The sequence below is a fragment of the Tursiops truncatus genome, chromosome 5, assembly GCF_011762595.2.
Source record: "Tursiops truncatus isolate mTurTru1 chromosome 5, mTurTru1.mat.Y, whole genome shotgun sequence".
Taxonomy (NCBI): Eukaryota; Metazoa; Chordata; class Mammalia; order Artiodactyla; family Delphinidae; genus Tursiops; species Tursiops truncatus.
Genome location: NC_047038.1, coordinates 92,316,174 through 92,330,855, shown reverse-complemented (window position 1 = coordinate 92,330,855; position 14,682 = coordinate 92,316,174). Strand labels below are relative to the sequence as shown.

General features: G+C 43.0%; 1 protein-coding gene across 10 annotated transcripts in view; it reads right to left on the bottom strand.

Annotated features, from left to right (window-relative positions):
* Window positions 1-14,682, bottom strand: part of SEPTIN11 (septin 11) — a 96,864-nt gene that overhangs the window by 39,053 nt on the left and 43,129 nt on the right. For 9 of the 10 annotated variants that reach the window (XR_004526702.2, XR_012332072.1, XR_012332073.1 and 6 more), the window contains exons 2-3: window positions 14,383-14,497; window positions 4,775-4,970 (exon numbers count right to left, since the gene is read on the bottom strand). Coding sequence is in view for 5 of the 10 variants with exons in the window: in XM_073805372.1 (XP_073661473.1) it covers window positions 4,775-4,970; window positions 14,383-14,497 (311 nt within the window). In the remaining 5 variants the exon portion in view is untranslated. Of the gene's footprint in view, window positions 1-4,774; window positions 4,971-14,382; window positions 14,498-14,682 lie in introns of those variants that run through there. The other variant, XM_073805373.1, reaches the window with a different exon arrangement.

Genomic DNA, 14,682 nt, shown 5'->3' with positions numbered 1-14,682 from the left:
TATTTTATGCAATGTTTTCTATCCACCCAAGCCACCCACCTGCAAAAGAGCCAATGCCATTGTTCGGGGACTGACTCTCCATTTCATATGTGACCAGGTACCTACCATCTTTCTATCTATTAACCAAAGTTAATTTTCCTTATCCTTCAACTACATCTACCAGAAAGTGTAATTAAGACAGAATTTGAAGACCAAACAGTCCATTCCATTACCATTTTATAACTCTGATAAAGATTTGGTGAGTTTGAGGATTCTCTCAGTGGATTTCAATTATCCATGCTTTTTTAGGACTGATTACCATTATAGTTTGTAATATGCCGTTGACATTCTAGCTCCCACCTCCCAAATGTGAGGCCAACAAATTCTTTTATTTCCAGCCCTACGGCAAAATTTGGTTTCCCTTCTTCTCCAGACCTCTTTCCTTCTTTACTGAAGAGTACAGACAGCAAAACAAGGAGGCCCTTAGACCACGAAGAGTTAATCGTGCTGTTAAACAAAACAGGAAACCTTACCAGATCTCTCTTCCTGCCTCCTTCTAGCTAGCCTGGTCCCAGGCAGATAATGATGCAGGAATGCTGACATGTCCGAAGCCTACATAAACAAACTGGGACATTCTTGAAGTCTTGCATCGATGGCAGAAAAGCTTGCCTAATCCTCAAAGTAGTAAAAATAATCATGGGTTTAGAGAAACAGCACATCCCCTTCCATATGTTTACATATCGATACAAAAATGCATATCCCACTTCCAATTTTTTGAAGGAAGCAGACCCTATCCAAATGACTTTTTTTTAACAGACATTTGGGTTTATAGTCAACAGTGTCAACAATCATTCTGGGGCACAGAGTTCTAAATGCCACTTAAAGAGGTTATGCAACAGCTGTCAAGAAATTTCAGAAGAAAAAAAAATACTTGGTATGTAGGTTAGGTTAATATCACACTTCCTCTCTTCTAAGTCTCCTTGGAAACTATTATTTGACCCAAATGAGTCAGATAATTTCTTAAAGAGGCCTCCAGCTGCAAACGTGTGGATCAGCCGTTGCACTGGCCACCTGCTGTTCAGGGCTGGTGAGTGAAAACCCACCAGACTGAGGGAACGTCCCCATTTAGGGGAGAAGTAAAAATGCAATGGCAGTGCTGAGGCGATGACTCAGAGCTAGAACAGCTCATGGAAACTGAGCAGCAAAATGCAGGAAGACGGTTCTCATTCCTGCAGGAATACACCCTGAGAAGGTGCAGCTGATGTCTTCCCATCAGGGAGTGCACAAGCGTGGCACTCCCCAACCCCAGGGAGAGACCTGCGCAGGTCAGAGATGGAGACCCGCCTTGCTCGGACGGGGGCTCCGTGACCACACGAGGACCAGCGTGCACTTCTGCCTGTCATCAGGGTTTTCTCTTCATCTGTTTCAGTGGGCATTGCAGACAGCCTTCCGGCAAGAACCTCTCCATCATTCCCTGGCATTGAGGTCATAAATGAAGAGCAACTGCTCAGCTGTGCTTAGCTTTCCTCCACTCCAACACAATGTACAGATAGTCCATTTTGACAGATGCAAAATGAAATCTTTCTTACTATGTCTAACAACTGCTCCTGTATTACAGGCCAATGCTTACTGAAGAGCATTTAAATTGCCCTATACATAAAACAGAGCTCCTTGCTCAGCTAGAGCATGAGTTAAATATTTCTCTGCCGTTACTATGTGCTCATACTTCTATCACAGATAGTTAAAATATATCTAGAGAATACATAGCCCTCGAGAAAATGGTTCAAATTCCTCTTTACAAAACACACACATACAACATACACAGTTTGGAGGAAAATGAAGCAAACAAAAAAACAAAAAAACCTGGTACTCATGAAGTTTCTGAGCCCTAAGCAAACATAATGTAACTTAATGATTTGGTGTCTTATTCCCATTAAGCTGTCACTGCACAAAAATGTCTCTGGGAGCCTCCTTCTGGAATTATCTTTGGGCCTGGGACAGTTTAATTTTAACTTTCTCAAACGTTTTTTGAGAATGAACTTAAGTATTTAAAACAATCATAACGGACTTCCCTGGTGGCACAGTGGTTAAGAATCCGCCTGCCACAGATATACAATGGAATATTACCCAGCCATAAAAAGAAATTAAATTTGTAGTGAGGTGGACGGACCTAGAGTCTCTCATACAGAGTGAAGTAAGTCAGAAAGAGAAAAACAAATACCGTATGCTAACACATATATATGGAATCTAAAAAAAATGGTTCTGAAGAACCTGGGGCAGGACAAGAATAAAGAGGCAGACGCAGAGAATGGACTTGAGGACACAGGGAGGGGGAAGGGTAAGCTGGGCCGAAGTGAGAGAGTGACATGGACATGAGTACACTGCCAAGTGTAGGGTAGATAGCTAGTGGGAAGCAGCCACATAGCACAGGGAGATCAGCTCGGTGCTCTGTGACCACCTAGAGGGGTGGGATGGGGAGGGCAGGGGGGAGACGTGGGAGGGAGGAGATATGGGGATATATGTATATGTACAGCTGATTCACTCTGTTATAAAGCAGAAACTAACACACCATTGTAAAGCAATTATACTCCAATAAAGATGTTGGAAAAAAAAAGAATCCGCCTGCCAATGCAGGGGACATGGGTTCGAGCCCTGGTCCGGGAAGATCCCACATGCCGCAGAGCAACTAAGCCCATGCGCCGTAACTACTGAGCCTGCACCCTAGAGCTCATGAGCCAGAACTACTGAGCCCATGTGCCACAACTACTGAAGCCTGCGCACCTACAGCCCATGCTCCGCAACAAGAGAAGCCACCGCAATGAGAAGCCCGCGCACCACAACGAAGAGTAGCCCCCGCTCACTGCAACTAGAGAAAGCCCACGCACAGCAACAAAGACCCAAAGCAGCCAAAAATAAATTTAAAAATACAAAATAAAAATTAAAAAAAATAAAAAAGTAAAATAAAACAATCATAAGGCATTTAAAGTCAAGATTAGTGAATAGGATGGGTGATCTTGAGATTAACACCAAGAAGGTTTAAGGCTTAACAGCTTCCCTCAAATAAGGGCACACAGCAACTCAGAGAAAAGGGCCAAACTTGCTTGGCTTTATAAAATGACTATGTGTGTTTTATAAAAGTAAAGCCTCTGGATGCGGACAGCCTTCTCTACTAACTGATGGGTGCTAAACTACTAAAGCAAAATAGCCTGAGATAAGATATAAATGAAAGAACTTGAGTCAATAAAATGACTGTTTGCTTCACCTCGAAAAAAAAAAAAGAAAAAAGTAAAACCTCACTATATTCTTTTATAACTAGATCATCAAGTCTATGTAAACCAGTTTTAGTGAATGAATACGTGGGGCTGACATAGCTAACAGCTTCTGTCGACATACAAACTTACAGGACCAAAATTCTGAAAAGACATTTTATTTCTTAAGCAGCTTAAACATGTCCTTCTTCTACACTGACAAAGAAGTTTGTTATATATATTATCAAATTAGCTTAACAAACCCTTGCTGGATAGAGAGCGATCTGAATTCCTCACTAGGCTCCACTGAAACCACACTCAATATTCGGACTCAATGTGGCCATTCTGCACCCAGCGGGCCACCCAAGTACGAGCAGCCCACAGGAAGACCCAGACAATGCACAAAGGGCACACAGTGCTCAGGCCACGGCACTAGCATCAATATTAAGATCCTGCGCTGGCTGGAAGTCAACAACAATTCTTCCAAGCGATCTTTCACAAACATGCTTTCTTCACTTTGGGGTTTTAGGAGCTGATAGCACTGTATCAGCTGTGTATTATTACCACACCCCTCCTCCAGGCTTAGCCTTTCCCAGTGCCCTTCCTTAGACCCCACCTAAGAAGAGACTGTATACAGATCCCACTGGAAGAGGCCTGAGAGTCTCCAGGTCATTTCCCTTACAGTGAGATAAATTGCCAAGGTCCCATAGCTGCTCATGGGCAGAATCCAGATCACAACCCGGGTCTACTAATTCCTGGGCTTTGGCTTCTTGGGGAAATCACATTGACTCCAAGTTTTCATTCAGATCTGTAGGAATTTGGGGATTCAGTCAAATATCCCAATCTGCCTCAGAGACTAGGAGAGCGTGGCAGACGCTCATTCCAAACTCCTTTTACTTTTTAATGCCCCCCCCCCTTTTTATTTTTGGCAGAGTTAAAACAGCAACAACAACAAAAACGAGAAACCACACTTCCCAGACTCTCTTGCAGCTAGTGTTCTGGATCTGGTCTACTTTCTACCAAGCAGATGCAGCCATACAAGACCTGGAAGCAGGAAGGGAGCCACACGAGGCAGAGGCCCACACAGGGAAAGGGGTTCTTCTTGCAAGCGATGGTAAAGGCATTTGGCTCTCTGAGACAGACTGGGTAAAGGTTCTAGAGACCTCGCCCCAGTGTCACAGGTACCAAACTATACAAGGTCGTTTGCGGCAGGGGTTCCACTAACTGCACGTGTTTCTCTAGACTGCTGTTCCAGGTGGGAAAGCGCCCAAGCCTGGTTCCATGACTCTCCTGGAAATATGCCATAAGGTAGCTTATGCCTTCTAACAAATCCCTTTTCTCCTTACTCTAGCTGGAATCAATTACACTAGCTGATTCTGACCTCAAGAACATTCTAAGAAAATTTCTCAGAGGACAAGAATGTCTTATCTTTTAGGTGACAGGAGACCAAGCCCCATAACTAGCGAACATTTAGTCTTTGCATTTATCCGGGATGGATCCTGTTACCTTCTCACTCATTTACATCCCCACAAAATCCCAAGATGTACCTGTCATCCTTATTTATCTGGTCTCCAAATCCCACAGTGTCAACGATGGTTAACTTCAGCCGTACATTGCTTTCCTGAAGCTCATAACTTCTGGCTTTTAACCGGACACCTGGTTCATTGTGAGTAGCTGGGTCACTTTCAAATTTGGTGTTGAATAAAGTGTCCATTAACGTGGATTTGCCAATGCCCGTCTCGCCTGCATGACCACAAGGGAGAAATCAAAGAATGTGTCAGTGCCTCTGAGGCACCAGTTCACATCATCAGGAGCTTTTCATCATCATGACAGTAAAATTTTTTGAAAAGTCAGTATCACCAAAAATCCCACCACAAAAAGATAGTTCTTTCCATGTGTGATCTATGGAATACTTCCCGAGAAACGCTTTAATGAATTTCCAAAACCGTTCAGTAGAAAAGATCTTGAACTTACAGATCAAGATGCTTTTCTTTACCTCTGCATAGAGAATTAGAACCTATAAGCTTGCCTGTGGTCAGTCTGTGGTCATTTCAAAGACATAAACCGTAGTTCCTCCTTCCCTAAATGTTGGCATGTAACATTTTTACTTTAAAAAAAATTCTATATTGCTGAGTTTCTGTTACAAAGAAAATTCAAAAGGCTGATTCATTTGTATTGAATTATGATACCATCTACTGTTGTGGAAAAGAATTACATTTTTCAAAACAACACACTTGACAAACAATAGCAATCATAACAAACCCAGCTACAGCCGCTGAGCGCTTACCTTGTACCAGGCCCTGTGGTAAGAGCTTCCAATGCACTATCTCATTTAAACCCTAGTACTAACCCCCATGGAATAAGTACTGCTCTTTCCTCCCTTTTACAGATGGGGCATTAAGGCTTAAATAAGGTCTAAGTAACTTGTCTAAAGTCACACTGTTAAGTGGCAGAGCCAGGCTTCTAACCCAAGTTTGTGTGGTTCTAACACCTACACTCAACCAACACAGCATCCTGACTTTACTGTTACAGAGAAAACTGACTGCCTAATATTTTTTAGGTATGGTTATGAATCTGTGAGAATCCTCCATTTTCTCTCCCTATTCAGCAGATGGCAAGCACTTGTTAGATTTCCCAGTTTCAAGCGGATGTTTGTGACAATGAAACTGAATGATGTTAAATAACCTGCAACAATGACCTTATTAATTCACATTGATAATTCAAGTCAGCTAAGTCTTACTGAGCCCCTAATATATGCAAAGGAGAGTGGCAGGTACCTAGCACCACTACACCAATCAAATGGTAAGACCCAAATGTGGAGCCATTGGAGAACTTTAGCTTGGTCTTCAAAATAAGACCAAGAAAAATTTTCTCTCTATATACTAATTCTTGAGTCAAAACTAGTTGGCAGTGAGAAAGAACCCACCCTTGTCAGGGGTGGTGGTCGAGTGTGTGATAGTAGATATCAAGAAACATTATCTATAGGAATGCCTTTAAAAAAAAAACTCTGGAAAATTTCCCAATTAGATTTTCAGCTCAATTTAAACATACCAATATACTGCGGCCCTTTCAACAAATCCCAACCCCATGATGGTCCTAGGAAGAGTACCTCTCTTCTGAAAAATTGCCATAATGACTTTTAGGATGGTGACAATTCCATGGGGGGAAAACCAGCTCTGAGATTTATAGCCTTAGGGCAACTTTCCCACTGACAAAATACCTCTGCTAGTTAGAAGTTCTGTATTACTCATTGCTTTCCAACACAGTACAAACATGAAGTAGAATGGAATCTTCCTGTAATTGAGCTTTCTCTAATTAGAAGCCTTATGTGGTTTGCCCCTGACTACCGGGATTCACTTGTAGGATAAAAGTTGTTCAAGGACATTTGCCTAACTCTTTAGCCTTACCCGTTGGACCCGATACATCTAAGATCAAAGAATTTCCTCCTTCATCAGTCTTCTTTCAGCCAGTCTCCTTTCCAGCTTAGTACCAAGTTCTGGGAATACAACAACGAACTGGCCTGATCTCCCATAGCTTAGAATCTGACCTGGAACATGACTGAATACTTAGCCAGACTCTGATTTACTATTATGGGAATGACATTTTAAATGTCTGCCATCACCACATTCCTCTCACAAGCAAGACCATAGTTTACAACATGGACCTTGCTAATGACCACAGATAACTGGCCCAGGGCTAGCCCCCTGTCCAAAGGCACCCATGGACGCCAGTGCTATGAGAATGCTCTATACTGGACAGTGACTTGTCTATCCAATCAAACTTCTCTCTTTGGGAGTTTGAACCTGCACACAGCACGATGGCATGAAAAAGAAAAGATATGCTGAGAGAAGCGAAAAATCAGATGCCGCGAGGCAGCAAAGGCTGCCAATAAATAGAAGACATGTTGCTGACGGACCATTAGCTGGACATACAGGAGAAAGAGAGCAGATAGATACGGTAGACACTAGTACCTGAAATTGATTCATTAATAATACTTGAGTATTTACTATGTGACAAGCATAGGTGCTGGGGATAAAATGGTGAAGAAAAACAGCAACTGACACTTCTTGAACTTCTGTAATATCCTGAATGTCCTTCCAGGTCTCCGTGAAGTCTAGCTGTGTAGCGCTCGAGACTGTCTCCTGTCTTCCTTACTTTCCTTCATATTCTTACAAAAAAAGACCCATCAATAAAAGTAACCTAAAGTAGTCTCTGTTCCCTAATGCTCACCAAGCTGATATCGACCGTTGGGGACTTAACAAAATAACTTGGAACAAAACAAAGTTACGAAGTAATGGATACAGAAACAAAACAGGGTTCTCACTTGTAAGATACACAGAATCTGCAAGGCAATTCTACACTGAAGGTACTCCAGTCATTGAGTACTTTCTCAATAGAGCAAACTTCTTTTCAGAATTTACCTATTTTCAGAACAGGGAAAAAGGCACAACAGCAGAACTATTTATAAAATTTCCCCTATAAGGTAACGGTTCTATCAGTGGAAAGTGACCCACTTAACTTTCATCTCTTCCCGTAAAAACAGCGATAAAGACTTCCATTTACATGGCAAGGATTCTAGGTTACCTGGACAGGACTGAACTTACCATCACATTTTCCTAAGTTGAGAATTAGTTAAGCATATGTGTATCAAGAACACCATGTTCTGTTTTGTTTTCAAAGGCAAGGTAATTTTGATTATTATTTGCATTAAGGTGGACATTACGAACAATTAGCATTCCAGGGCCTACTTACAGCACAGGGTTAGTCCATGGGTTGGAAAAACCACTGTTCCTCTAAATTTCAGAGTGCTTTGCTTTCCATTCCTATGCTCTGTGCTTTGAAGAGCCCTAATTAGACACAGCTACTCTAGCAGCAGTGCAATTCACCACAAGCAGTTCACTAAGAAAGGACAGCTTTTGGAATAAAAGGAATTCTAGAACTAGGAGAGCTTTTCAATGCGTTTGTTGTTGAGGTCAATCAGAAAAGAAGGCATTTTCTATATTTTTGAGGACACACAAGAGCACAAAGGCTTCTTTTGACTTGAGTAACCAAAAGCCTACCTGGCATAGGTTCCAATTTAAACCCAACAACTACAATATTTTGAGACAATTAATGACTGGCAGCAACTCTGAAACATTTCAGAATCCCTGGCACAGAGCAGGCATTCAGTTTCAGGCATTTCTTTTCAGTTAACTGAAAAGAAAAACGATCATGGTGATCATTTATATTGACATTTGCCACTTCGGTAGATTTTTCAGAGTTTGTTGCTTATTCTGTTATAAATTCATCTGCCTGAACAGTTGTTAGAATAATTAGAGATTTACTCCTGAAGCGCTATCTGGGGCTTCTGTTTCTCCCGTGTCTGCCAGTGCTGGTGAGCGTAACACCCATCGCACCGTGGGAAGCACGCTTGCCCCTTCCATTCTGTTTAAACCGCAAGCTCTAAGCTGGACGTTATTAAAAAAGAAAAAAACAAAACGAAAACAAAACAACACACAGAGGAATGTATTATGAACTAGAAGGTAATTAATTGTAAACTGAGTAAATAGTTGATCTATGATTCAGCATTTTGACTCTGACTGCCAAGACTGGCTCCTTGGATAATTATTATCATAATTATTCAAATAGCTGTGCATGAAGGTCTGACTGCCTCCTCTAAACATTCTGGATTTTATTCTTGGATGAAGCCAGATAATCAGAGAGCTACATTGTGTTGTTTTAACTCCTCATAGAAGCGCCTCTGATGGGACATGCTTTAGCTAATACCACCAGCCGCGGTATTAGCTGGTGGTATTAGCCAAAGCATGCTGGTCTTTCAAGTCCCCTTGGAGGACCAGCACGTGACCCTCGGCGTTGCCTGGCTCAGTGGCACTGAGTGGGGGACGCTCAGGAACCCAGGCTTAAATGGAGGGACGGCCACCATATGTTTTTTTCTGAAAATCCATGGGAGAGATTTTTCCCAGTGAACTGTGTTTCATCTGGAGCAACTATTTTGTTTTTACTTTATAGCTACTGTAAGTCTGCCATCACTAAACTTTTAACTTGTCTTTGGCACATAATATGTGTTTAACAAATATCTGTTGAGTGAATGGGTCCCTCCATGCTCTGACCCCTGGCGGAGAGGCACATGCGTTCCTGAGAGAATCAACTGCTATAGGCAGGTCTGATGGCTTTGAGTTCTGACTCTAACCTTGGCTTCACTTTATTTTCTGTGGTTAATTTTATCTTTTATTCATTAACTCATTCATTTCACCCTGTAAACCACTTCAGAGCCTTTCCTGGAAAAGCAAGATGGGATAAAAATGTTTAAGATCTGATTGTAAAATTCTGCAGCTTATGCTGACACTATAGTCTCGGCTAAAATGATCTTGAACTTGTCTGTTTTCTATTCCTCTTCTGCCTTCCCCGCACAACAATACAGTGGAATTATTTTTTTTTTAATTCTATTTTCAAAATATGTTATTAGGGCTTCCCTGGTGGCGCAGCGGTTGAGAGTCCACCTGCCGATGCAGGGGACACGGGTTCGTGCCCCGGTCCGGGAAGATCCCACATGCCGCGGAGCGGCTGGGCCCGTGAGCCATGGCCCCTGAGCCTGCGTGTCCAGAGCCTGTGCTCCGCAACGGGAGAGGCCACAGCAGCGAGAGGCCCGCGTACCGCAAAAAAAAAAAAAAAAAAAAAAAAAAAAGTTATTAATTTACTTTGATCCTGCTGTTGAACTGGTTCCTCTTCAAAAGCAGGGATGTAACAGTATTTCATCCATCTGTGTAGGTGCACAAAGAACTACATACAGCTGCATCAATGCTGGAGTTTCTCACAGAGCTGGTGTCATTTTGGAAAGTGAATGACAAAGATGTATAAATTTAAAATTGTGAAGAAAGGCTGAATACTAATTTAGATTCTTTGGAGAAATACAGCGTGGGTAAGAAAGAAAGGCTTTATTTAAAACAAAGTGCAATTTTGTGGGTGAACGGCTGTGTTGTAGGCAAGATGGAGAGTAGGGGAACTATGATCTTGGGTGTCTGGTACCTGATTCAGCATCAAGAATTCTCTTCCCAGTTAAGTGAACACTACTCTCCCACTCTTTATTACATTTCTATCCAGGACTCGAGAGAGATAGGTTCTAAAAGCATTTAATTCAGGGCCTCTAAAACTAAACTAGGTGCACACCAGGGTTCATTTCTGTCCCGGTTTGTTTCCTCTCTGTTTGCAACCTGTAGGATCTTGCCACAAAACAAAATTACAATTCTAAGGCCTTTTTGAAAAACATCATCAGCTTCCTGACTGGGATCATAACTCTTTTTTAAAATAAATCCTCAATTCCCTTCCACACTTTTCACATGGAAATAATGATGCTATAAACACCAGGCATGAGCATAAAAAACAGAAGCGCACAGTAGGATGACAAGCACCATGGATACTCTTGAGTTAAATACGACACCAACTCCTCCAAGTGGCTGTCAAAATATTTTGATCAACTAGAATGCTTTTCATAGACTCTTACTTTAAAAATAGATAGAGCAGGGCTTCCCTGGTGGCGCAGTGGTTGAGACTCTGCCTGCTGCTAATGCAGGGGACACGGGTTCGAGCCCTGGTCTGGGAGGATCCCACATGCCCCGCAGCAACTAGCCCCATGAGCCACAACTACTGAGCCTGCGCATCTGGAGCCTGTGCTCCGCAACGGGAGAGGCCGCAACAGTGAGAGGCCCGCGCACCGCGATGAAGAGTGGCCCCCGCTTGCCACAACTAGAGAAAGCCCTCGCACAGAAACGAAGACCCAACACAGCAAAAATAAACTAATTAATAAACTCCTACCCCCAACATCTTCTTTAAAAAAAAAAAGAGCATTAATTGACAGCGAAAGTTGTTTCCTTATACAGATGTTTTGCTGTAAATTATTTGTGAAGGGATCTGATGTGTCCTACCCTCTGAGGATATGTACGTTTACCTTAAGGCTGACACCCCTATCTCCCAAAGGGCTAATGTTGGCTCCAACGGAAGAGCTCCAAAGTGCTATGGAAAAGAACCTGCTAGATATACGGGCATGGAAGGATAGGCAGGACGTACTGTAGAGTGAAAGGAGACAATGCAAAAGAATAGAAGGGCATGATCTCATTTACGTTACACCAAAACAAAAAAGTACTTATGTAGTCATGAGAGACCTGTTTATATCTGTCCAGTGTGTGTCTTTCCCATGGCCTTTCTCCTTTCTGCCCATGTCTTCTCTCCTACGGGACCTTTGTATGTTTTGGGATGATTGATCCCCATCTCCCACCCCGGGCGGGCAGATGACCCCAGCCTGGTTGATCAGAGATCCTATGACTGTTGAGAAGGCCTTGTCAGGAATTGCCTCCCTCTCCTCTGGGGTTGCTCAGCTGGCAACACTGCTGGAGGCTGTACCACCTCCTTGAAGAAGAAGCCCGACCATGAAGCCACGCAGCAGCAAACAGGCTCGAAAACCAGAAACAGAGCCCTGCAAACACGCTGCATCCCTAGAGCCAGCTGTTCTTAATTACACAATTCAATGTATTACCTTTCTAGTGTGTCTGGAGGTTGAGGAAGAGCCTTAACTGAGTTTAAACTAGATTTCTGCAATTCTCTGTGGAAAATTTCCTAACTCAAGAACAGTCAGAGAGAGATACAACATTGCTGGCTTTGAGAATGGAGGAAAGGGTCCAAGAGTCAAGGAATGTGGGCAGCCTCCAGCAGATGGAAAACACAAGGAAATGTCTTCTCCCCTTGAGGTTCCAGAAAGGAGCATAGCCTTGCGGATGCCTTGATTTTAGCCTGGTGAGACACACGTGGGACTTCTACAAAAAGGTGAGATAATGAGTGTTGTTTTCAGCCTCCGAAAATAATTTCCAAGTACAGAAAAGTTTAGAAAGTTCCTAGGATTCCACAGTGTTTTCTCTGTGGAATGGAAATGAGGGCAGGAGAGAAGGGGGGACATTTTATAATTTTTTAACGTAAATATGCATTATTGTAAATAACTTGAAAAACTGATTTTCAACCTGGTTAAGAATGGAACAAGAATAAAAACCTAAGAATCATAGGAATTATCACCCACCCAGGAGAGTCAGAATAGCAGCTGCTTTACAAATCCAACAGCACAGCAAGGAGGTGGCTTGTGAGGAATTCCAACTAGCACCATAATTGTGCTAGTAACACAAGGGTCAGCCAACCAGCCAACACTCCCCCTCGCACACCACACACCCGGTCAAACCAGGTCCTTCCAGCCCAGGCCCACTGGAAGGCTTTAATCCTACTTGCAGGGGCTGGGCCACAGCTCTCACATAGATTCTTGAAACTGATTTTGAAGACAGGGCTGGGGGAGACAGAGAAGAGAAGCCAGAATAGTAACTGGCCCACAATTTAGCACATTTTTCAATAGAAAATCAACAAATTGCCAACAAATTGCTATGCTAATGAAGAATTGTCCCGCTCTGCAGTGAGCATTTAGCAGAAGAGAAAAGACAACTCATTTATGCCACTCTGAGAGCTGTCATTCCAGGGGGGTCCCCTGCTGAATTTTAATGGGCTTCAAGTGGGGAAAAGGGAAAAGCAGGAGAGCTGACGGGCTCTGGTCACGTTTCTCTCCAGTCATTCTCTCTCCAGTGCCTGAGACATAATGCCAGACAGCAAGCCATCTGGTGTGCAAGTCAGCGGCGGCTTTCTACTAGCGAATGCCCAGTGCAGGGGCCACGTTCAATATGCTCCTCTCGAAGAATTTTCAGAAAGGAAAATACCTGGGACTTCCCTAGTGGCGCAGTGGTTGAGAGTCCGCTTGCCAATGCAGGGGTCGCGGGTTCGTGCCCCGGTCCGGGAAGATCCCACATGCTGCGGAGCGGCTGGGCCCGTGAGCCATGGCCGCTGAGCTTGCGCGTCTGGAGCCTGTGCTCCGCAACAGGAAAGGCCACAACAGTGAGAGGCCCGCATATCGCAAAAAAAAACAAAAACAAAAAACAAAAAGAAAGGAAAATACCTGGCCCTCCCCCCAACAACTAACTTACATTGAATGCACATCTTTCTTTTCTAAAGTCACTTCATTTTACTTAAGACAAGAGAAGTCAGGAGATTCTGCCAAACGTCGGGGGAGGATACACAGAGAACACATATCGCATACATACAGAATTCCTTTTAATTTGTCTTGAAGTCTGTGCCCAGAGGACAATGGCAAAAAACAATGCAGCCCGAGCCACATCACTGCTGTTTAGCCTGGTCCTTCATCAAGAGTGACAGGGAGGGTGAAGGAAAGGCCGTCATCTGTTCCAGGGACACATCTGCTTCAAACCAACAGGAGATTTCTATTTCTATGTTCCTCTTTTTCTCCACCTCCTTTCCTACCTTCCTTGTCTTAGTTTAAGAAAGATATGGCTAAAGAAGAAGAAAAATACCAAGGCCAGAGGCTTAGGTCAATGCATAACATCTAAAGGATACGAATAACACATCCTGAGAATGCAGATATGTAAGTTGTATCTCTTTGGCCTTTTCCATTTATCTACCAGGAATAAACTGAGGTCAGTTTCAGATTCCAATTTAAAGACAAAAGGTTAATTTATTAATTCAGGCAGAAAAGGTATTTCAAAAATATAAAATAGAATTTTAAATTGTCTTTTGTTCTGAGAGCAAAAATTTTAACTATTCTAAGTTTATCGAAGTGGTTAAAGTAGTTTCAGATTTTACTTACTGTAGACAGCATATCGTTAAAAAGACTTCAGTGGAGATTCCTACTGCACCACAGTCAAAGACCCTGGAAGCAAATTCTTAAAATGCTTTTGAATGATCTTCCCATGTATGTGCATCTCAGGTCCTTCTTTCAACTTCCTATAGTCTAGCTAGAGTCTAAGCCCCTCCCCCCACAAAAAATTTAAATAAGTGGTTCAATAGCAATATTAAACTGATCACTGCTTGACAATGTGACACAAATGAAAATAACATTTTGAGTAACGTCACAAAGCCTACAGAGCGTTCTACCTAAATACACGTCTCGATCTTTGTGTGACATACATGAGTGGGTATCACTGCCCTGCTCTACTGATAATGAAAGAGTAAAAAAAATATCATTCCCCTTATTTCCTGAAACGTGCCCCTCTGACAGTCACCTGCCAACACCTAAGAGTCAGATTCCTTGCTCAGCAGCAAGGGATGAGTCACTTACCAACACACAGGATGTTGAAACAGAATCCTTGAGAAGTCGACTTGTTGACCAGCTGGTCGGGGAGACTGTCAAATCCAACATGGCCGGAAAGAGACAAGTTTCGAAGTTCTTCATTCTGGAATTTCAGAAAGGAAACATTTGATAACCCATGACAGTGCCACCTGGGTACCCCTCCCCCTCCCATCCTCTCTTCTTGACACGCATGGAAAAAGGCGACCCCTCTGTGCCCACCCCGTCCCTGGCTTCTACACAACTGAAGCTACCAACTCCAGAGCTACGCTCTTTCCACAAAATCACACT